This window comes from Seriola lalandi, unplaced genomic scaffold (assembly GCF_002814215.2).
Source record: "Seriola lalandi dorsalis isolate HSWRI2012SDOR001 ecotype SW California unplaced genomic scaffold, Sedor1 jcf7180002053976, whole genome shotgun sequence".
Classification (NCBI taxonomy): Eukaryota; Metazoa; Chordata; class Actinopteri; order Carangiformes; family Carangidae; genus Seriola; species Seriola lalandi.
The window spans coordinates 187,164-212,322 of NW_019524529.1; the positions used below are offsets into that span (position 1 = coordinate 187,164).

Sequence of the window (25,159 nt, forward strand, 5' to 3'; positions counted from 1 at the left end):
GGGGTGGGGGTGGGGGGGGTAACCTTGGGAGTGATGTCATGCACCCAGATTTAAGATCCACCATGTACATATACAGTGTGTCTTGGCTTTAAGTCGTGCATATGGTGTGAATGTAAAATTTCAAGCACAGATATTTATGTGCCTCAGAGAGGGCAGCACGCATATTACAATAACATGAAACATTATGAGCTATCATCTGTTTAGATTTTGACCATTTGGTCTCAACTTAGAATGCGTATGAATTGCACAGAGCTAGCAGTACTATTGCCACAGGAACCACAGTAACGCCCTGCATCGCTGTTCAGAGGTTGGTGGTTTTGCATTTGATAGCCCTCAGCTTGTGTGCACCCCACCCTAGTCTTCTCTAATTAGACACCTGTTGTGAGAGAGAGGGACACAACATGGAGGCAAGAGCGCAGGACCAAATGTCTGTGCCAGCCCGTGCCTACCAGTGTACTGCCCAAACTGCGGTGAACCACATGGTTTAATTTTGAAGCATGTAATTCAAACATGTCTAGTTTGTTTAAGTTTATTTAAGGCACAACATCGTCGCTTAACACTGTCTGGGCACAGTAACTCTGGAGGGAACACCAGATGCATACAAACCGAAAATGAAAGGGGAAAGAGAGTGTGGGAGGGGAGGAGGGCAGGAGGCGAGGTCTGTAAATCTTGAGAATCCTTGGAATGAGAATATCTTGTGCGTAAAACATAACAACTTAAGATCAGGCTTTTAGAATATTTCAGATTTTATCAAAACTTGATTTTAGCCATTAGTCTGTTTTGAAATCCTGAGTGCTCTGTGAGTCACCCAGTGGAGATAACAGTAACTTTACACATGCTTAGCCATGTCCTGTTCATTCATGGGAAGCTGTGAATCAGACATGACTGTCATCAAAGCGCCCTTTGACAGGAAGAGCAGAAGGCATTTATGTTGTCATGTCTGCACCCGACCAGCATGTCTGTTTTGAACTTTGCTCAAAGGGTTTTTTTGTTGGCTGGTGTAGCCCAGCCCAAACTGTCTGTCTGTAGGATAATGGAGAGCTGTCCGTCTGGATGCTCGTAGATGTTGTTTTTTTGATGCTGCACTAGATCTCTGACTTAATGGCTTCCTGATTTGTTTTGACTCACCTCAGTGAAACTCGCTGACCCGGCTCTTAAAGCAGTTGTGGGTCTTTTTCTGCTCTCTCTGACTTGTTCGACCCTTGACCCAGTACAGGGTGGTGGGGTGGGGGTGGGGGGGTTGGTTAGGGGCCCAAGGGTGCCACACCACGTGGAGGGCAGGAGTGAGGTCAGAGATCCACAGGAAAAAGTCACTCAGAGGAAGAGAGGGTAGACAGACATACAGAGAGATGGATGGCTGGTAGACCCCACCGTGCCTCTGTCTGACGGCTGCTGTTTAAACCAAAGAAAAATTGGTGTAGATTCGTTCTCTGGCTTCCAAAGGTTTTGTGCTAAGCCTTCCCATGAGGCCTGCTGGACAAGGCGTGATGGTTCATATTACCACATATGCTGCTACTGTAGATCTCACTTTGTTTGCTTTCAGACACAGTTGTGTTCCTTTCCTCAACAACAGCCAATGCAGACAGAAACACACACCAGCCGAGGAATTCAAATTGAATTCAAATGTTTTGATACAGGATGATCTGCATTACTCATTAAGATGCTTGGCAAATGAGTGTTTGTGTGCATGTATGTATGTATGTATGTGTGTGTGTGTGCGTGCGTGGAGGGGGGCTGAGGAGTGTGAGGCAACAAGGGGCAGGAAAACCACATCCATATGGTGAAGCAGCTCTACAGAGCCCCATTTTCCACAAGCTTCTACCCCCAACACCAACCCCAAATACCTCACACACATACACACACACACACACACACAGCTGATGTATAGGAAAGTAGGTTAAGGTAGCATGAAGGCTGAGGTTCTCCAGACAGTCTGCCCCCCCCCCCCCCCCCCCCCCCCTCCTCTAGTCTCATTCACAGTTGCACAGCCACAGTCTGCATCAGCTCTATCCCACTAAGAAGAGTGATTGAGATCTCTATCACCTTTTGATTATGTTTTCCTTTTTCTGATTTTCCCACAGGGCGCTCCTGGTCCCCATGGAAACCCTGGCCGAGCTGGTCCACCCGGGCTCAAGGTATCTTACACAGTCTTAGTCTAAGTCATAATCACAAATGAGCCTTTATTTTTTCACCATGAGCCCAGCAGCCACGTTGATTTTTCCACATGAAGCCATTACAGGATTATGTCCCTGCCATTACTGCTAATTCAATATGAAGTTTATGACCTTATCTTGCCTCTAATATGAATGGCAATCCTATGAGGATGATACATTTTCAGTTTTTCTATATTCGCTTGAATCCATTAAGAGCAACAAGGGTAATGGGGTTTTATGGTTTAAGAATCAGGACCATTTAAGTTCACAGCAGTGCAGCCACACCTTGGAGTCTGAGACACTACAAACTCAACAGCACAAAATACTGAGGAGTTGTATCACTTTAACATGTGTGCATCAGGGGTCAATGTCTGGATTCCCTTTTGTATTTAAAGTTCCTGAAGGTTTTTCAGATTCTTGGAGGTCGGCTCAATTTAAGCTCTCTGTGTTGACCAAATATACTCTAATGTGGGTGTGTGTTTATGCATTTATATGCTGTTTCTGTGTAAAATGAATGCAATGTCTATGTGCTACCGCTGCAACCCAAGTGGAGAGAAGGGTAGTTTAACACCCGGGGAGTCGGAATGATTTATCAGCGCTCCAGGGAAAAAGACATTACAAGTTGGAAAGTGAGAACTTACACAAATAAATCTGTCTAACTTTTTAAGTGCGAACAGGAGGTGACCGTGCTCCAAACAAATACTCGACGTCACTCATCTTATTGTCTGGACTGATGTATGCCTCAGTAAACACCCTTGACCTCTGGCACTATGTGCTCAGAGTACATAGTTAGGAGTGCTACCTGTATTTAAAGTGTATTATAAAAATGCCTTACATAAATGACAGCTGTGGTCACACTGCCCACCCCCATCACTAGAGCCCTGACCTCCCCGGGTCACCCAAAGGGACTGTGTTTGTCGTTGTCTCACTGATGTAATTTATACGATTCTGTTCTTTTGAATCACATTCCTCACTTTTCCCCAAATATCTTCCCATCCTCATGGCCCCAATTCTTACTTTATATGCTATTATCTCTCAAGAACACAGTGACATGTTAAACAAAGATTATCTGTGGCCCCAACCATTCCCTTTTTTGACAACAAGCTGTAAAAAGGTAAAGGAAAATAGCTTGGGGCATCTATCGACCTTTGGGTTAAAGGAATAATGCAACATTTTTGGAAACGCACTTATTACTTTCTTGCTAAGAAGTAGATGAGAAGATACCAGTCTTGTGTCTGTATAGTAAATGTCACGCTACAGTAGCGCTATCTTAGCTTAGCATAAAGACTGGAAACAGGATGAAATAGCTAGTCTGGCTCTGTCCAAAAGTAATAAAATTCACCTACCAGCACCTCTAAAGCTCTCTAATTAACATGTTAAATTTCGTTTGTTTAATCCGTACAAAAGGGTGTAAAAATGACAATTTGTGGTTTTATGTGGGGTTATGTGCCAGGCTATTTCTTGGCGAGGAGCAGTGACCTCCTGGAGTCTCTTGGAACTCACCCTACCCAGCCAACAAAGTAATTATTAGGCTTTATAGGCGCTAGTAAATGGATTTTGTATTAGATTTTGCCAATATTGGATTTTGCTGTTTCCCCCCCCACGTTTCCAGTCTTAATGCAAATTGAAATAAGCACATTTCCCAAAACTATTAATGTAAGACTCATATCATATAACCATATAAAAAAAACCTTCTTGCTGGGGAGCGTTGTTGTATGTCATACTCCTATAGCTCCAAAGAAATAAAATAAATTCAAAGAATGCAAGAGCATGAAAGAAACACCACTGGAGTAGACATAAGTCTTCAAGGCAGACATTTGAAACTTTTCCTCAGCTAATGCTCAATGGGAATTGAAACATGCTTCTTGTACCTGGCAGGTGTGTAGAGAGAATGATTCTGAAGTGTTTGATGTCTTGGGGTGCACCACAATTTTTACTCTTTCATCATTAATAAATGAAACAGGGTTGTAAATAGCAGGGGGTCCAAGGGGAAAGAAAGAGTCGGAGTTCAGTGTAATTTCCGATCCGTAGCTTTGATGTGCTGAAGCCGTATTATTGTAACTTGCTGACAGGGAAGCTTGTGTGTGTGACTGGAGGGGCACTGAGCCCACATTATGCGCTGTGGCTTAGAAAAGCATCTGTACCAATTTTTCACATCACAGTCACATAATAACTCAATCCTTTAAGTGTATTGTTTTTAGAGGCAAGCTTTATTAGCCTAACCTTTTCCCCCTGTCCAATCAAAAGTGTTAGCAAAACAATTTTGTTAATATGATTGTTCTTTAGTTGCCGTCAGAGATTGAAATCACTGAATGAGTTGGGTAATTTTCACCCATACAAAGTCCACCTTTGTGTTTTTTCTTCTTGTCAGGGAAGAAAAGGAGACCCTGGCATCTCACCTGGACCAGCACCTAAAGGAGAGAAGGTATTATATCCCTCCTTTTCATACATGCTACATTAGTTTGTAACAACGTCCTGTTTGGAAAAGGCTCCTAGCACGTTTGTTACTATTTATGCAACTAGCCAATCTTGCATTATTACCGTTTAACATTCTCGCTCTGTGATCCAGGGTGACTCAGGGATTATTGGCCCGGTTGGACTGATTGGACAAGCAGGCCGAAAGGTAAGACTGAGCAGACAGGTCCCTCCAAAACTTCTGCTTTCACCAAAATCCTTCCAATGACATAAAAATCAATGTTATTTAAAGCCGGCTTGTGAGGGAGCATGGTGCTTACTACTTCAAACTTCGAATAGTGAGGCTGTTTGTCTGGGAAAAAACATTTGCATGAGTCAGTGTCACCATTTCATAACCCTTAATTGTGTTTTTGTAGCCTATTGTTTCTGTGTTGCTGCCTCTTTATTTTATTTTATTTGTTTTGTTTTTTTTTTGTTTTTGCATCTGTGTCTGTGAGTGTGTGACCCAGTTCTCTCCATCTCTCTTGCTTCTTTTTTGCTGTGCTCACCATTTCTTCCATCTGTGTTCACTGGATCCTGCACAGAGGGGTCTTAACGTTAGCAGGAAGCCCGTCATGAGGGATGAAGGGGGAGGTTTTTTTTGTCAGGACAAAGACGATGGGGATCATGTACTCATGCACTCATACACAAAATGCCAGTGCTTTAAATGTTACTTAAGTCACAACTTGAGTGATTCATGAGCGTGAGGGAGAAAAAGTGGGACGCAGCTTCTGGTAGACAGGAGTGGATCATGGAAGCCAAGATTAAATCCAAGGGGAAAGTTTGAGTTGTGTATGTGTACATGTTCATGATTGCGTGCATACATTCCTTTGTGTTTAACATCAAGTAGATACAAACAGTTGTCATAGGGTATATGGAAAAATTCTACTCTACAATTTTTTTAGTTTGAAAAAATAGAAACAAACACCAGAACATTATTTGTTGCATAACTGGTTAGCTTGCTAGCTCGCTATGGTAAAAGTAAATGGTTGAAATTGCTATGAGCAATGGATAACGGTTGAAATAGCTAAATTAATGGATAAATGTTACCTGAAAGTATAAATTGTTGTATTATCTGCAATATTATTGCTTTATAGAATAGTGTTAAATCAATTGAAATTTGGATGGTGACATGCGATGACGACAAAGAGGTACTTTAGTTAACATGGCTATGGGGGAACATGTGAGGAAAAAATGTTGGGAACCACTGAAGTATAGATCATGATCACCACAAATGATGTGTCATGTGTGCTCCCCAGGTCTGAACTAAAATCATCTGTTTCAACTCTTCCCAAACAATCAGATGTAAACATACATGGTGACAGAAGAAGATCTCTTGAACTGTTCTCAGTCACACTATGAATTAAATAGAACTGAGCCATGCACATGTTTCAAACAAAGTAGAGGAATTAGTTGAGTAATTGAATATAGCAAGGCGATTGTATGCATTTCAGCAGAAGTGTACATGTATTCACCGTCTTCCCAGAGCTACAGTGCTCTGCTGTAACAGAGTGTCGGAGGCTAGTTGGACGGCTGCCTCAACTTAACATATGGCTTTTGTTAGGAATCTGCTTTCCTCTGTGTGTCTCTATGTCCATTTGTATGTCTCTCGCTTTCACACACACTCAGCCAGAGTGGAAAATGAAAAGCTGGTGGAAAACATTCACAGACTTCTTTCTAACTACATGAGTCTTGGCAGTGATTTGACAGCCAATCAGAGAGTTAGACAGTGACTATGAATCAGAGCTGCAGGTGAGAGAGTGCAGGTACAAGACTGATCTCTGATGTGAGATTAGTCACATATTATATATTAAACATAAAGCTAAGATCACCTTGCAGGGACAGAAACTGAAAGTGCATACATAGACCTACACTCTGTACCAGTCCACACTGAGACGCTCAGTCAGTTATCTTAATAAAGCCCAAGGCCACATTATAGCAGCTCTTTAGGGGTCTATCAGAATGACCTCACACACTTATGTCTGGAAAGTTGTTGCTATAGCAACTTCATCAACACACACACTCTGACATCATGAGAGCATGCCACAGGTATTGGTCAATGAACCACAGACTTGATGACTGTAGAGGAAACTTGTTAAATTAACCACAAGGAGTGAGCTTCCTTTCTGTACACAAACACAGAGAGGCTTATTAACCCTGAAATTCTTCCTGCGCCAAACAATGTACAATAACTCCTTATAGTTCTCAGCTGTGCTTTACACCTTTTGTTTTTAATGAGTCTGACAGGCCTTCACATCACAGTACTATGACCGGGGTGTGAGTCAATTTCCAAACGGTGCTGTAGTCGCTCAAACAGCCTTTGTTTCTGTTCCTTTTCGGACAGCTCAGGTGGAAAGTCCCAGGCGTTCCCTGGTGCAGGTCTGCCCACTGAGACATTGAGGCCTGGTGCAACATCAATACAATGTTGAAAGGCGATGATTGCTTTCATTGCAATTACATTGCAGTGGCGGGCCACCCTGAAACACCCATGTGCTGTTTCTTCCTCTTCATACCTTTCTAGCTGTTTCTCGTATGCTTGGCACATTGCTCTGAAGCTGTGGTTTAGGAAAACGGGACAACGGCAGCTTTTCCTCTGTTCTCTTCAGTTTTTTCCCTTCCACCTTCTCTGTCTCTCACACATGCACACACACACACAAACATACAGACTCTAAATCAACCCTCATTTGACACTTCAACCGGGAATTCTGGAATTTGGCTCCTGGTTTTCCATGGAAAACTTAAATGGAGAAAGCAGTGGTGCTTTGAACGTGTGATAGGAGAGTGTGAATTTACACCGGCAGACAAGCCAAGCATGTTCCACTCTGTACAACATTTGTTCTACCAAGCAGACTCTGAATGGCTTTTCAGTATGGTAGGCAGGGTCAGGGAGAGGGGACACACACGAGGCCAAACCTCAACTACAAGGCCACATTACAAGCCACATGTCTCACCTTCCTTTTTCTAAGTCTATTCCCGCTGCTAGTTGATCTGCCTCTTCTCACTTTTTGTGTGTCGTTTCTACATCTGACTTTCCCAGTACCTCTGCTTTTTCTCCCTGAAAGCCAAGACATACCGTCCTTTAAATACACATTCTTACAGTTTTTATACTCTGGTTTACTTTTACATCTTAAAAAAGAAGTGCTTGGTCTGAGAACCGTTTGTGTTTGTATTTGTTATCCTGTCTCAGTACCACTAGATTTTTTTAGGGTTTGCTTTTTGTGTGGTCTTTGCTTTGAAATGTGGTGATCCAAGGGGGACTATATTTTACAGATTGTTTTACTTGGACATTGATTCTCAATGGATATCAAATCTAATTATGTCTATGTAATTTAGCTGATGTTTTCCAACACCTTTTTATAATTCAAGCACAACATATTTACATTTTGAGGGATTCGCTTGCCAAGAATTGTGTTGCACGCAGTTGGAAAGACTAGAAGAGCAAAGAGTAAAAGTGAACTGGATGGTGAATTAAAGAGTCAGTATGCAGCTTATCAATAAACACTCATGTAGTATCAGTTAGTTAGTATGTTACATTTTGGGAAGATATAACTGTCTTGGGACACATTTATGTTTGGTCCTTGTGTACGTAAAGTGCCTACCTGCCTACTGTATAAGGTTTTCAAGATCAACAATGGTTGACACTGTGCATAGACCACTGTTGATTTTCATTGCATTGTACTATAACAAAAGTATCCTATAAATACAAAGTAGAGAGATGTACTGTAATTTCCCTGCAGGGACTACACAGTGTATTAACCATAGTCGTTTCCTTCATTTATACAAAACGGTTTATTGTAGCATTAATCTGTCTGAGGCTCCCAAAGAAGCTCCCAAAGACCTGTTCCAAACCAAACTCTTTCCATTTAGCTCCTGCCCACTGTTCAAACTAACAAATCCACATGCTCATCAACTTTGCAATTATGCGAGAATTCAAATCAACCATCATTTTCTTAGGATTTTTCACAAGAAGTACAATAAATCGTTGCTCTGTCTTCCACCGTGCTTGTAGTTTAATAGTGATGCAGCATGCAAGCAAACATGCTGCTGAAATTGCGGTTCAGATGGGGATGAGATGAGGGATGTTTTTCCGCCGGGTAGATTTCAACCAAATTGTCCGGTTAGATTTGTTTGTTTCGTCTGTCCCTGCCAGACATCCGCATGGAGGGTTTATGTTCTGCTGTACATGCAACACATGCATGGAGCCGCACAATTACTCCGAGCAATCGTCCGGCTCCGTGCTGTGGAGTGATTTTGGAGAGAGAAAGAGGTGGAAAGATGAAAGTAGAGATTAATGAAGTGAGTGGTGTATTTGTATGCGACCACGGCGCTGTCCAGTGGAGGCAGACAGTGGAAGACACTTATTCATCATTTGTGGTGTACGGTTGTTAACAGACGTGAGGCCTGTGCTCATATGAACACCCGCAAAGTTAAGTGTGCACAGAGTAGCTGGTTAGGAGTCAGAGGAATGGTATATCATTGGCAGACACAATATGTCTTTTATTTAAATGCGCTTAGCATTCCCTGGGGCACTCCTCAGCTTAGTGGGGTAGGATGGTGGTGTGCGAGGGGGGCTTACAGGGTGCTACCGGGGAGCTGCTGTAAATGAAACACATTCTGGTGAGCTTATCTGATTGAACACACATGCTCATTAAGCAAGTGGCATTGTAAACACAGTGAACCGGTGGGAATGGCCGCTCTCATTAGCAAGCTCATAATGAGTGAGATAAGGCTCAGAGATGGTCTAGCTGAGGTCGGGGGGCTATGGTTAATACCCAGGACCCGGAGCATGTGCGTGTGTGTGTGTGTATATATGTGTGTGGCTAGTGGACCTCACATCACAGCTTGGGAACATAAGCCGCAACACATGTTTGTACTATAAGTAAGCCATGTAATAAAGATGACTGTGTACATGTATCTTTGTGTCTGAACATGGATGTGTGTGTGCGTGTTTCTCTGGCTCCCTCTATGCATACAGTGTATGTGCACACATGTGCACATGTGTCTGCATGCCATTAGGGAGGCAGTGGGGTCACTGCACCTCCTGAAAAGCTGGTTAGGGCAAGAAGTGGATGGAAAACCTGGAAAAAAGATCCATATAAACAGGACATTCAGATTCAGACACATGTAGGTGAGTTAGGCAAACACAACACATTATTATGACTGCCCAACAGGACATCATCATAATAGTTGAATTTACAAGTGGAAATTTTCAAAAGGTCGGGCACAGGCGCCATGTGTCTCCAAGTGCATCCATCCCTGTTCTCTCCACAACACTGCTTACCAGCAGAGCTTTCACAAAAACATGGACACACACACACACGTTTCTGCATGTGTTGCTCTGTTACAGCAGCGGTCTGTCAGCACCTGGTGACATCTCTGTTTGTTTTATATGTATCACTCATGCATCGCTGTGCGAGCTCTGAGCGTCTCCTCCTAGTGGTCTTGTGATGACGTGCAGTTCTCTTTGGCTGCTTCTTTAATACAGAGAGAACGGTATGGTGTTTAAAGGTTACGTTTGTGCTGAAGAAGTTAACTGAAATGTACAGAAATTTTAGTTAAAATATTGCAAAACAAATGCATTGTTGACACAGTTGTCATACCTATGAAGTACTGAACGTGGACTGTAATGCTGACGGTGGCAGTTTTAAAGTGCTGCTATGAAGGTGTCAGCCAGTGAGAGTGGTTGTGTAACATAATGAGTAGAGGGATGCTGCATCCTCTTCCCCTGCTGCAGTCAGTTGACAGATCTAAAGGATGTTTTACAGGAACTCTGGGAGTCTTGGCTTGGTACTGTGGATCTGTGGTTTAGGAAAACAGAACAACAGGAATCTTTCCTTTCTTTGCCCTTCTGTTTTTATTTTGTTTTTTTTCCCTCTTTCCTTTCCTCTCTCTCTCTCTTGCTCTCTCACTCTATCAAACTGTGGCCACCTTTGATTTAGTTTTTCTCCGCTCATTGTTGGGGGTAGGAGTTGCTGTAGTCAGCAGAACTTTAGAAAAGTACTATGTCAGGCTGTCTGCTGCTCTGCAGGCCTAGTGAGAGACCTGCTATCTGACTCACACAGGAAGGCATTTATATCCTCAACATGCCATGATCCTGGCATGGCCTCCCCAGTACAATTTCTCTGTGAACAGGGCCAGTGGAAAGTCTGATCCTTTGACAGGGCAGATTGATTCCTTGCATATGGCACCAAACTTGACTGTCTGCGCCGTTAGTGTTAATGTGCTTTTCTTTTTCTTTTTCTTTTTTAACTTTGCACAAAACTCCATTTGTCATTCCCATACCAAGGGAGAAATTCTCCCGTGCTTGACATGTTTTTCCTCATCTGTGAATTGTTTCAGAATTTGTGTGTTTTCTTTCACATCTCCATTATTTCATTTTTCAACTCACCTCCCATGTCTCATGTTTGTCTCTTTAGGGACAGAGAGGTTATCCTGGTCCGCCTGGACTCCCTGGAGAGCCTGTAAGTATCTTTCTCCATTTCATGGATACTGTTTTCCACGGCTTTGATGCTAAATGTTGTTATCCTGTGCTTCTGCTATTCTTTACACTCCCATTAACACCACACATGAAAAAGTCCAACAGTCCCATAACTTTTAACTCATGCCAAGATGATGTAATGTTATTATGTAATAAAAAATATACAGCTCCTTGTTTCTTACTTATAGATATTACATACATTTGCCTGATTCACACCCCATTACCAGTAGTTCATGCATTTGCTTTCATGAGTCTCTCAGTAATGTTTTTCTCTCATGGTGTTCACCATCAAGACCCATACTGATGACTAATCCCTCATATTCTCACTTCATGCTTTAAAACCCCAGTCGTCATCCACTCCCAGGTCACTTAACCTCCCCCTCTCGGTGTGTATGTGTGTGTGTATTTTTGCCTGTAGGGGCAGCAAGATTAGATTAGCCTGTTATGAAGCAGCGGTGAGGACAGACATCTGGCCAAAGCGCTGAGCTAAAGCGATGCTCTCCAGGATATCAGAAAGAGATGCCAAACACAGAGAAAATAGAGAGAAAAGAAACAGGAACAGTCCAACTAGGCCAACAGTGACACACTCACGGCCGTGACACTGCAGCTTTAGAGGAAGTTTCCCTTTGTCTGTGCTCTGGACCTGCCACTTGTCATTAAATGTTCAGTCTCTCTCCTCAACATTTTACACCGATGCTGTTAATCTCAATCGTGCTTTTCATTTCTCTTGTAGTTTCTTCCTCCTCTATCTGTCCATCCTACTTTAAACTGGGGAAATCAGTTCAATGAGCTTTTTTATTTGCTGCTACAAGTGGGAGGAGACATGACTCTATCTGTTTAGTCCAGCCCAACAGGACTATTTTAAGTATGGAGCATCCAGCCTCATGTCCAGAGCTATTTTCAGTCAGGCTGGGTCTTACTACTGTTGGTATTAAGGAAAGGCCTTAGTCATGGAAAGCAGAGTGGAACATTCTCCTCATTGTCACTCAGTTTATAAGAAGTCCCCGTTCTTGCGGTGACGTCACCAGTGCATGGAGTTCCCGCTGTACTCATCATCGAGAAGGAGTACTTTTTCTCTCTCACCAACATGTCCTTCCACTATGTCCATCCTCAAACGCCCCCCTCTTTCCCACAGAGCTGCTGCTGCTGATCACAGTGCCGGCCTTGAGTCTGAATCACCACAGCACCAGTGACTGAGTAATAAGCACAACTGTTTGGCAGAGTGGACTCTGCAGCTATTAAGAGCAAAGGCCAGCTGGTGTGCATAGTGTTGATGACTCTTTGTTACTGTAATACACCATGGGCCCTCCTCGCTGCTGGCCAGTTAAAGCCAAAACACACTTAGCCAAATTCTTGTCTGGTTTTAACTGGCTGCATTGTGCACTATATTTATCCAAGAGAGGGAGCGGCAAGCAGTGTGGATGGCTGCACGTCCGGAGTGTGTCAAAGGAAGTTATACATGAGCTGCAAATTTTGGACACAACCTGATTTTGTGTGTGTGTGTGTTTGTGTGTGTGCGTGTTATGGTTACTCACACACACAAATGCAAACCAAACTCCTAATTAAAGTCTATGATCTGTACACAGACCACATCTGAAAAGTGTGTTGACCTTTTAGCAATAACCATGAGTCCTAGTATCTGAACAGGTATGCTCCGTAGGAGTGGGTGATATACTGTACAGTGGTGGGATGTCACCTCAGTATCCTACTTAAGTACCAGTTTGAGGTTCATCTGCTTTACTTAGGCTGAGTATTTTAATTTGATACCACTTTATACCTAAGCTAATTGCTCAACTACGTTTATTTATTGGCTATTTAAGCATATAAAATATAATTAATTGTTCTAAATTAGATTACTTAAGTCCACCATGACAAACTATGGCAATAACATGTCACTTACTCTACAATTTACTACAAAACTCATTCATCTCTTTAAGTAAATGTCTCATTTTAATGAAGTCCATCCCTTCTGCCCTGTCTCCCTCTCTGAGACTGTCCACTACTGTGCAGAATGGCTTGCCTGTGTGTGTGTTACTGTAATTTTGATCAGCCACCTCACCTCACCCACCCTCTCTCCCTCTCTCCCTCCTCTCTCCCTCTCTCTCTCTCTTTCTTCCCTGCAGGGAGAGCAAGGTCCAGTCGGAAGCCCAGGTGCCAAAGGTTATCCTGGCAGGCAGGTGCAGTAAATCCTCTGCTGTGACTGGTACAGTTGTAGTCAGGGCCATAGTAAGGGCAGAGGGCCAAGTGGAATTAGGTTATGTTGAACAGCTGACTTGGAGGAAAATATTTGGGTAAATACTGTGCAGAGGGATTGGAATATTTTAAAAGATAAAGTTGCCCAAGAGAACAACATCACAAGCCGCAGCCTCAGAAATTACCATGAAGCTGAAACATTGCATTTATTACACAGCTACTATACAAGAGTGTATTGCACAGAAGAACCTGTTATTTTGTGGTGTCTTTTTAATGACAACTTTTTTAATTGAGTAGAATTTTACATTTTGTGTTTGTAAGTCCTGTGACTTATAAACTTACTTGTTATTTTAAAAACATAATAAAAGTTTTAGTTCTTGGCTTGCCACTAATAAATACCATCATGACACACATTTGCACACATTTACAGAGTATTTGGGCAAACTTTATTTCAGGTTTACAACAGTAGAAGTTTTGAGCTGCTAAAAATAGTTTCTCTTATTGGTGTTTTTCAGGGTTTACCGGGGCCAATAGGACCATTGGGGCCTAAAGGCATTCGGGTAAGTTAACTCAACAACTTCCCTTCAAATGTACTGCTCAGGTTTGATTCTGTCACTCTAAATTACAAACATTGGTGCTTTAACAGGACTGGTGAATATGTTTATAGGCAAGGAGGTCAACCTGACAGCTTACTGACACTTTACACCTCACAATATTTATAGAAAGAGTCTGTAAAACATGCATAAATTTGATTAGTCAGGGGTTGCCAACTAGTGGTATTTTGTGTCGTAAACCTGTTGTTGCATGAGAGCATGTTGATGCAACAACATGCAGTACATGCGTGTATGTAAGCAGGCGTGCACCAACATCCTCCTCTGCACACATAAACACATTCATACACACTCACTCAACCAGTGTGAGCCACTATTAATAGTATGCTGAATAAAGGAGCCTTTACTTGTAATGCAAACATTGTATTACTGTATACAGACACTTACTGAAAGACCAGCTGTTGATAAGCCTCTGCATACAAACACACACCCTTTAGGTACACAAACAAAGAAACACACACTCACAGATACAAAGAGTGATTTTTATGTTGCGTTCCAATAAAGGTTCTTTATCAGTTCCCCTTGGCTGCTCCGAAGCCTCCCCTGCCCCCACTGGCTGGAATTTCCTGTTTAAGCTCCGTATGAGGCCCTGCTGTGTTAAGGAGGCATTCTAGTCGTCTCTCTCACCGAGCCACCTTTCCACAGACTCTTCACTCTCTTTTGCAGCATACTCCATATTGTGTACACGTAAACCTGCTCGACTCAATGCTGACCTCTAGCTAGCATCTCAACCGTTCCTCTAGTGTTCAACTGTTGTGGTGTTTGTGCCTGTTTTCCACTGTGTGTGTCTTCCCCCCTGTACCGACAGCCCAGTTTGAGGTCCTGGCTATCTTCAGAGATCCCTGGCGTGAGGGTATGTGCCCTTGGACTACATCGTGGAAGCCAGCACCATGCAGTCCATGGGCATATACACTTGCCTCATGGCTTGGTTCTTCATGGAAGCCCACCCTATCCATGCTGGACCGTCGGCCCCTGAAACCCAGCCCTAGAGCCGATGAGAGTTGCTGTTCTTCCAGCTGTTTTTACAGCATCCAAATACTCACATCCCATATTCCTCCTCTCTCCTCTTTCTCCTGTCTTCCTCTCCTCTCCTCTCCTCTCTTCTCTCCTCTCCTCTCCTCTCCTCTCCTCTCCTCTCCTCTCCTCTCCTCTCCTCTCCTGCAGGGTTTCATTGGAATCCCGGGGCTTTTTGGCCTGCCCGGGCCTGATGGCGAAAGAGTGAGTTCTTGTCAAATGTACATTTCTCTTGGTAATAACTACATAAATGCTGTGACCAACTAAACCCAGCTAATGGCCCTGTGAGATGACAACAGAGCCTCTCCTGCTATTTCATTCAGCTGTCCTGTTGTTGTTATAATGTGAGAAACAGTCACCAGCTGTCCGAGATGCTGCTGTATAAAGCTGTGTGGGAGTGTTGATGACTCATACGATAAAAGCCCCTTCTTAGAGCCTTTGAACTGCCTGACCTCATCAAGGCCTCCTCCTTCTGTGCAGCCTCTAAAACATGGAGCAATTAGCCTACTTATGACATGCTCCAGGGGGTTGCATCAGTGTAGTAGGGCAGGCTATAATCAGGAACCCTCCTGCCAGCTAGCCCTCAAGATGGTTCGCACCATGGCTTCCAGGAGAAACTGGTGTTTATTTAACATATATATGTTAGAGATGAGGCCCCAGATCCCTCGTAATAGGCTGGAAAATGTTGGATAGGCTGCAGTCAGCTGTTCCTTACATCTGTTGAAGCAGGAGCTGAGAGAGGCTTACAGCTATGGCTTTATAATTGTGTGTTTTGGGCTTGAATCAGTCATGCCCAAGAGCGTTGTGTTTTGGTTTTGATATGGTTTTTACTCGATGTCTATCTTTCTCTTTCTTCCTTGTTTTTCTGTCTTCCTTGGACATTTTCCTTCCCCTTTCTGCTATGTTTTCCATCCTATCTGTACACTCTCTCTCTTTACTATCTCTTTTGATTTCCAGGGAATTCCCGGTGAACCAGGGAAGAGGGGCAAGATGGGTAGGCCGGTAAAGTTTTGTCTCAACATACTTTGCAGATAATCTTTCAAAAGTGTGATGAATTGTGCTGGAAGTGTTGACCTTGAATGTATCTGTTATTAATGGGAGACAGTGACGCATGTCAAACAGCATTCAAATCGATATTGTACTTTATTATTTTGATTATAGCTCTTAATGCTGAAGGCTCAAAACCCCACTCAAACAAGGCAGTGAAATAAATTAGCATTATAATAAAGTTTTATAATTCATTCTTCTGTTTCTATTTGGGTCACATCGAGAGCTTTTTGGTGCAAAGACTCCAACACCTACACATGTGAGAATTTATAAGGTCTGCATTTACGTCATTGTTTTAATCAGCTCAGTCTTTCCATGGCTGTTGGAAGGGTTAACTCCTGCCTGCAGACTGTGGAGTCCCACCAGCCGCATGTCGGGGTCTTGGACGCAAAGAGAAAAAGGCTTTTGTTGGAGTGAAGGGCTTTTGGTCCCCCCCAGCATGGAGCCAAGCCATTTGGAGGAAGTCAGTCAGTTCTGTTATGTGTGTGTCAGATAGTGTTCAAAGTCACTTGACAGAGTGCTTCAGAAAGAGTGTGTAACCCTGAAACTCGCTGCTGAGATCATTTTGCAGCTGTTACTTATTGGCTTTTCAGTAAATAAGGCATTTATAGACCAAAAAAAGTCCTAACACATGCAAGCCACTGTCACTCTAGTGTGAGGCTTTGAGAAGTGCATCTTATTCTGTAAGCAGACAAATGTTGAGGTAGTAGCTTTGGATGCAATTTTGCATATGCATTTGGTTTTTTGGCTAGTGTGTGTTTTCCCCACTCAAATAGGGCTGCATTATAACTCAGTTTAGTCTGTTTTTTTAAGACGCTTTTCTTGTTACAGTAATTTCACAGTTTTGACAGAGGACAAGTATTCATATTGAAGTGCTGTCACGACAGTTTGGTCCTCTCCTGCCTCTGGCACATCCTTGATGAGTGAATGACAGCTGCAGCTCTGTTTTTCAAGGCAGAAAAGAAAATACTGACACTGTATCACCATGCATAATATTGTTTATATAGAGAATAGAGGAGTCATGTAACTGTAATGATTTTAAAATCTGTTGAAGGCCACTTTAACTGCCTCAGCCCTTTATAACTGACCTGTAAACGTAACTGGAAAACACACAGATCACCTTCATCACTGTGATCTGATTTCATACTCCTGCATGGAAAATGGAAAACTAGTACACTTAACAAGATGATAGAGAAGAAAGAACAGAAGAAGCACCTGAACCGCAGCCAGACATTTTAATGGCCATAACCACAGCACTCTGTCGAGGAAACACACACACACTCACAGTCCGCCATCTACCAGAGAGTGATGAGGGAATTGATATATGTGAAACATTGGAACGCTTAAAAAGTTTCCAATAGTTCTGTATTTCAACTTAACCTTTTATTTTTTTTTTTTTGCATATAACTGTTGAGGGTTTGGTTTTATTTGTCTTTCTAAGATTGTCTTTATCAGTCTCATCAGTTGCAATTCTTTCACATCATCCTGGTATCTGACAGTGTGTCCTGCTGTTGTGTGATCCTTCTTGATGTTAAAAGCTCAAGAACAGGGCTGTCTGAGATACATTAAAGGGCTCATGTGACTGTTTTTTTTTAAGTGCTGTACTTGGCAATGCTATGGTTCCCACATTTGTCCTTAGTTTGTACGACAGTGGTGACAGTTGTATGATTCATCCTTTGGGTCACTTTCATGCTTCATTGATTTCTGTTGTACTTGTGCTTCCCCCAGTGCGAGCATTTTCTTAGTACCATGAAGCAGTCCCATGCATAATATTGACCGTACTTTGATACTTGCTCCAGAAGCCTAGTAGAAACAGAAGAGAGCTCTTTGTTGCACTGTACAATTACAGCATTGAATTATGATTGTTTCATTGAGCCAGTGGGATGTCGGTAAATTGAAGGATTTATAGTTAGTTGAATATGAAGTTGAAATGTCAAAGTTATCCCAGACTGGTTTTCCTCACCACAAGAAATACAAAGAGTTACATTTAGTCAGCAGATTTTATTTCTAAGGCGTGTCAGAGATTAGAATAAATATACATGCTGTATATCTAACATCTCAACTCTTACTAAAATAACTGACATTTTCAGGAGGTATCTCAGTAATTAGCATTCTGAAACAATGTGTGGAGGCCAGAGTAGCAGAACCTAGACATTATGAGTGTTTCTCGGTTTAAAGTGCATTGGTCCTCGTGCTTTCTGCAGATGTGGTTTCTCTTTGCAGCACCACCAGCTGTTAGCATAGCTCAGATTAGCATCCCGTTTACTGCTAAATGGACAGAATAATTGCTTGGCTGCTGGTCTTACTTGTTGCACTTAAAAATGTGTACTAACCCTAAGTAGAACAGTTGGCTGTCCACACCCTACAGCTGATAGATTTAATGCTTGTAATGACACCATTATGCACTTATTTTTGTACATATTTCAGATTACACTATGTTTAACGTTATATTTGAGTCAATGAAATTGTTGTAATTGCTCTGCTATTACCATAGCAGCACCCTGTTTCTTTTTAACAGCGATATGTGAGAAAATGTGCTCTGTAAATTTGACTCCTTGTTTAAAGACATAATGATTTACTCTACGTTTGCATTAGTGACACTCATGGAGCACGAACACACCCTCCTTTTTTTGGTCATATTTTAAAATGAGTTTCATTTCATTCTGTTACTGAGGAATGTGATGTTTTTTTTATTATTGTGGCAGTTTTTTCACAGGTAAATTTAGCATTGCATTTTACTATGTTTGCTGTAGCCTAAATTAAAGCAGCTATAACACAGTTCATCACATGACTACTTTTATGTGCTAGGAGTCATTCGTATTGATGAACCCACAGAAAATGATCAACCAAATATGTAGTTCCTTTCAGCTTTACAGCATCTTATAGCTCTTTTTTATTTCAGGCCGTAATTTTATTGTTTTGGTTCAGTCTAATTCCTCTTATAGAATTGTCAGGCAGCTGTTTTCAGCTAAAAAGCTCTTTAAAAACCCACTGTACTCTAGCTGCTCAGCACCAGACAGACAGTTAGCAACTAGCAGCTAAAGACCCATATAGATCCCTTAGAGTTAGTGAAGACCAAAAAGGGTGTTAATATTGGATTTACATTCGTAAGGTGGTCACAAACACAACTCTAAATGAATATTAATGTTGCTCCATCTACTTAAAGGGTGATAAAATATTATTGTAGCATTCGGGTTTAATACAGCAAATAATACTTACTTAAAGCAACAGGAAACTTTAAATTTATTGGCTTTTTGAGTTTGATTGTGGCTGTTTGTGTGCATCCGAACATAAAAGCTCCTCTCTCTGTCCTCAGGGGTTTCCAGGGGACTTTGGGGAGAGAGGACCACCTGGACCAGATGGAGAGCCAGTATGTCACACACCCTGTTACTCACACATAGTCATACACCTAAATACACAACCGATCCATATGCTCATACACACAAACACGCATCCAGACCACATATACGCACACAAACTGAGAGCTGTGGTTTCACTCACACACACACAAACACACACACACACACACACACAAACAAACACACACTCACTCCCCTGGTGTTTTAGTACTGTGACATTTTGGCAGTGCTGGTGGGTAAATCATCTGACAGCCCAGCAGTTTGCCTCTGTTTTTCTGTTTTATTTGAAGTTAGTTTTCTTTTCTTTTTTTTTTTTGCTCTGGACGGGTTTTATTGCTGTATTTCATTTCATCCCATCCCTTCCTCTGTTTTAGATAATTTTACTTGGCACTCATTTTCAAAACCTGCAGAAGGCCTATTAAGAGGGACAGGGCAGTTAGCTGGTTTGGCTTCCAAATGCAGCCTTTTCCATTTACTACTGTAAACTGACCACCAACACTCACATACACACACACAAGGTGATATCCAAGAATAGTAAATGATGTAATAGGATGTCGTTTTGAGTAATAACTCCTCATTCAGAAACAACAGGTCAGCAAACACTGTCCGTCCCATGTTTCTGTCCATATGGAAGACATCAGATTATTTGATCTCAGCATTTTCACTGTTTTGAGATATTCACTGCCATTCCTACAAATGGAGCACTTCATCAGACAGAGTGGAAAGCTGTAAAATAAAAACATAAACACATCATCAAGATCCTCTTTAACAGACTCACAAATACATAATAACCATAAAGCACATTCATGTCTGAAAAAAAACACTGCAGGCTACTAAACCCCTAATGAATCCTTTCTTAGTCCCCCTGCTTTATTTTTCCTCAGCGTAAGACCTCATCTTCCAGAGAGTGAATTATGCATCACACACATCAGATCTTAGCATAGATTTTGAATGATCTCCGGAATGGTATTCTGAAATCCAAGATGATATACTCTACATATTTTTACCCCACATGAGCCACTCTTTGTTCTTTCTACATTTGAGAAAACAAAATCTGTTGCTTTTTACTTCTCCTGCAAAACATTAGATCACACTAGGGAAAGGTGTCTGAGAGGGAGGAGGCTCCACTGTCACTGTGTTGTTTTTCTTAAAAAAGCAGGAAAGAGTCTTCAGCCATGCTGGCGGCTCAGTGAAGCAGTGGTTGTTCACTATCTTAATTTAGCATATTGGCACGCCAAACAAAGTATAGCTGACGTTGGCGTCGTCATTCGTTTTGCAGGTGATGATGGTGCTTGATGAAAAGTCAGGAGACACTAGGATGCATCATCTTGAAACCATGAATGTTTGCATCAGTTCCTCTGGTTGATGCTGATATATTTCACAGGAAAAGTTAAAACTTTTACCTTCTGTTGTTACTCAGTCAGGGGATCGCCAAAGTCATTAGGAAACATCCTCTGGGGTCCATGAATGTTTGTAGAAAATTCGATCTATCTCTCATTTTTTGAGGGAGAACGAACCTGCAGATTTGAAAAAGCCACTACGGGCTTTAGCTCATACACACACACACACACACACACACACACACACACACACACACACACACACGTGCACACAGCCCCCTCTCATAAGCTGCGATGAACACTGAGCCACTCTTCTGAGCATGTTTGTTTAAAAAAGAGCCAATAACCCCAGAAACTTGCTCCTTCTCCCTCTCCCTTCATCTCACTTACTCTCTCTCCTCCTTTCTGACTAGGGTGACATGGGAGCCCCTGGTCCAAACGGAGTTCCTGGACTTATTGTGAGTAGTACTTTGTGTGTTTAAGTGTGTAGTCTGCGTGCTCTCTCCAGTTTAAACATTTTTTTTTCCCAGACACTTATTCCATAAATACATAACTGTAAAGAGTGTCTGTCTTGAAATGAAACAGAATATGCCTTCTTAATTGAAAAAAGACTCTCAATTAGCTCTCATCATCATTTACACTGCCAGCCACTTTAGTGGAAAACTAACCACTCTCTGTAGGTTTTTTTTTTTTTACCACTGTGCTCATATTTAAAATTGTTAAACTGGATGGGTTTTAAAATCCAAGATGGAAGAGATAGTTATTTTTTCACTCTAAAGCCTGAATTATGCAGTTTATCCCTCTCATTTCCTCTGCTGACAAACAAGGCAGTGATCCACTGTTTGATCAATCACACAGCCCTTAACCAGGCATCCTGTTTTCCTCCTCAATCTGTCTCTTATTAACTATTTTTGAACAGGAACCCCTTCCTCCCTGCCCACCTATCACCTTGCCCTCTACGCCTGCCCAGCCCCGACAGCCACATAATTGTGTCTGATTATAATGTCGCCCTGGTTTCTCTTGTCGTGTCCTGTCTTCACCCATCGCTGCCGCTCCTCCCGGTCTATTCTAGGCCACCGGTGGTGGTAGTAGGCCTGTAATTGGAGGACTCTCTGATTACAGCTCTGCTCGGAGCTCCGTGTCTTCTGCATCCATCTGACCTGACAGTATAATGTACTGTACACACCAGCAGCACTGAGCTGCACTTCAAAGATATAAATATACAAGCACCCTTAGTTGAGCACTGCAGACCTCAACTCTGAGTGAAGACAGTCCAATGTTGGAGAAGTGTTAACATGTAGACAACTGCTCTGGCTTAGAAACAACTCAGAGGACAAAGGAAATAGTCCTCAGAATAGCAATACCACTTTTTTATTTTGTAATTTCTCTCTGTCTTTCTTCATTTCTTTCCACCCCTTGCTCATTGCACAGACCATCTTCCACTTGTCTGCTTTGAAATGATGGAGGTTGAAACAGTTGTCGTACTGGCCAGGAATTGACCTTGTTGCAAGCATGGATAGCAAATCCACAAATGTGAATTCAATTAACATTATAAAGCACAATATATTGTGTTTCTTCATGCATTTCTGCGTTTTGGACAAGTGCGCAGGAAATATGTGGTTGACTGAGACAGTTAAGTATCAGTGGGCCCTCTAGAGGTCTGCAGAGGTCTTAGAGAACAATGACTCCAATATAATCCTGAATAAAACTTTAAAAACTTTAAGGCATAAGATTTTCCCATCTGAAGAAGAAACTTTCAACCTCTCAACTCTCAATACCAAATTAAGTGGCTTTTTGTTGTGAGGGTAATTTTTGCAGTGTATAGCCTACTACGATAACATCCTCTGTCACACATGCAGATACTACAGTATTCAAAGAGAGACAAATATTTAATGCACTGAGCCAAGGCCACCCTGTAGGTCTTTGTAAGCAGAAAATGCAGAGCGGCAGAGAATGAAAATAACTACCAGCAGCCTGTGATGCCTCTCTGTGGAGACGAACACGTTTCACAAGCAATTTCATGAACATAGCCACAGTACAGTCTCTCATTCACACACTGACATGAAAGAAGTTGGTCCAATCAAGTCTTTCATCACCCTGCATAGGTGGTACTTAATACAAATATAGTTATATCTTGCCGTTATGACTACAATCTTGTTCTGTCTCTCTTCTGCTCTGAGCAGTGAAGAATGTGCTGGTTCCCTTTCCAGTGATGTTACCTCAAGCATTTATTTGCTATAGTACAATTTTGGCTTCAAACTGCTAAATATATTTCTTATCTCCCAAAGTGGGCCATATATTATCATCCATTGTTTTGCAGTCTGACAGCTGTATGGATAATCTTGAAGCAAGACAATGACACTTATTCTTTACAGTGATAGATGCCAGTGTGAACTGAAGTGTACTCAATGTGTGTGTGTGCATGTGTGCGTGTGTGTGTTTGCTTTTGATAAAATGTTTGTTTGTTGAAAGTCAGGGCTCTCAGCCATGTGTTTATCAGTACTTTATGCATATGATATCACTAAAAATGAATACTCTTTTTTATTTGTCCCCTCTTCTTGCTTCAGGGTGATATGGGACCTGTGGGAGAGATGGGCCTTCCAGGGCCTAATGGACTGAAGGTAATTTCACATGCACACAGATGGAAACTGTTTCCTTCACCCTCTCATCTTGCATTGTCTTGTTTGGACTGCCTTAAGTTATTTTATGTGTGATATAAAACAAGAGAATGCAAAATAAGCAGTTTGGACAAGTTGCTGGTTAATGATATTCAGAAGTAACTGCTCTGCATCAAAATCAGATCAGGTTTTGGGGGGTTGTTTACTAACCCATCTGTTGGTGCTTGTTCCAGGGGGTGCCTGGAAATCAAGGAGAACCAGGACTGAAAGGTGATAAGGTGATCTGAATATTCCTGTTATTGGCCTGGTTTTGAGCAGCATGTGATGGATATGTACTCCTTTGCACCCCACTGTAGCCACCTCTGTCCTACCTTTAGACATAGAGCATGCTTTCATTAGGTCCCACCTTCAGCCACACCAATACAAACCTCTGATGATTGTTACTACTTGTATAAAGCATGGGTTTTGGCAGGTTCCTCTTCTCTCCACCAATATGAGTCCTTCCTGTATCATTTTCATGAAATCCATTGTATGATATGGCAAAGGAATCTACACCAGCTTTCATTTTCAGTCAGTTGGTTGAATAAATTTATCATAAAGACTGGAAATGGGGAAACAGCCAACCTGGCTTGACTAGCTGTTTCCAGTCCTAATGCTAAGCAAAGCTGCTGGCTCCAGCTACATATTTACTGTTTAGACATGAGGGCGGTATTGATCTATTCATCTACCGCTCAGCAAGAAAGTGAGTAAGCAAATTTCCCAACATGCAGAGCTAAGCCTTTGAACAATAAACTTTAAGTATGCAGCACTTTTGTGAACTATTTTGCAAATTGTAGCTCTATTGGAAGAGAAAGATAATCAAACATTGATAAGATCAAACGTGTTTTACCAAAGGATTTAAAGTAGGATCACTGTTTTTGTGCATCTGAGACCCTCAAGCATGGGGAGTCCCAACTTCCAACCTTAACAAAGCAATGAGTTAAGAGTTATGGGAACTGCTTGAAGGGCACTGCAACAGTATCTCAAGAAGTGAAGAGACTCATAAGTCTCATCTATCATCTAGTTGGCAGATATTTCTCCTGCTAAAAAAAAGAATAGTGCAATAATCCAGCCTGAAGGAGATGAAAGCCTAAATGAGCTTCTTCAGATCTGCAAATGACAGAAAAGATCTTAGTGATATGTTAAACATACACCAAAATTATGCACTTGTTGCTTTCCATTTGTGTAGAGGCTGATCTGACCAAAGCTAAATCTGGCATAATTAACCTGTTGAACTGGCTTATTAAGACAGACTGACTCCACAGGAAGAAGTTGGCTAATGCAGTGAACTGGATTCATTGTGTTAATGTTCATAATGTACAGACCAGTGATTAGTATTGTCTGTTGAAAAAGTTGAATGTGATTGACCAAGTGGAAAATTACCATTCCCCCTAATGTTGTTCATTTCTCTTTCTTTCTGTCCGTACCTCATCCATCTTCCTACATGTGTTCGTCTCCTCCTCTCTCCGTCAGGGTGACGTTGGGATTCCTGGAGAGCAAGGAGAGATCGGGTACAAAGGAGACAAGGTAAATCACCACTGCAATACATTTGTACACTTTATAAAAGCTCACATATCTTTTCCCACATCAGCCCCCGCCCTGCACGCTGTCTCCAACACACACACACACACACACACACACATCCAGAGACACGCAGCCTTTGTTGCAGAACTGTGTCTTTGCAAAATTACTTAGCCAGATGTGTGCTGTCCAGCTTATGGAAATTCTTATGTAAACCCTCCTCATTTGTCTGTGTGTGTAAGCAAAATCTAATCCTTTTAGCATCATAGAACAGAGTGGTCCCAGGAGATAACAGAAATACTGAGCAGAGTCATGCATGTCTAATGTCTGCT

The 25,159-nt window shown here is 42.0% G+C and overlaps 1 protein-coding gene across 1 annotated transcript in view; it reads left to right on the top strand.

The window, feature by feature from the left end:
- col27a1a (collagen, type XXVII, alpha 1a) overlaps positions 1-25,159 on the top strand; it is a 67,315-nt gene that overhangs the window by 21,004 nt on the left and 21,152 nt on the right. Inside the window, exons 5-17 of the mRNA XM_023402670.2 lie at positions 2,082-2,135; positions 4,525-4,578; positions 4,723-4,776; positions 11,024-11,068; positions 13,209-13,262; positions 13,794-13,838; positions 15,054-15,107; positions 15,861-15,905; positions 19,267-19,320; positions 21,063-21,107; positions 23,217-23,270; positions 23,501-23,545; positions 24,780-24,833. Of these exons, the coding sequence (XP_023258438.1) occupies positions 2,082-2,135; positions 4,525-4,578; positions 4,723-4,776; positions 11,024-11,068; positions 13,209-13,262; positions 13,794-13,838; positions 15,054-15,107; positions 15,861-15,905; positions 19,267-19,320; positions 21,063-21,107; positions 23,217-23,270; positions 23,501-23,545; positions 24,780-24,833 (657 nt within the window). The remainder of the gene's footprint in view (positions 1-2,081; positions 2,136-4,524; positions 4,579-4,722; positions 4,777-11,023; positions 11,069-13,208; positions 13,263-13,793; positions 13,839-15,053; positions 15,108-15,860; positions 15,906-19,266; positions 19,321-21,062; positions 21,108-23,216; positions 23,271-23,500; positions 23,546-24,779; positions 24,834-25,159) is intronic.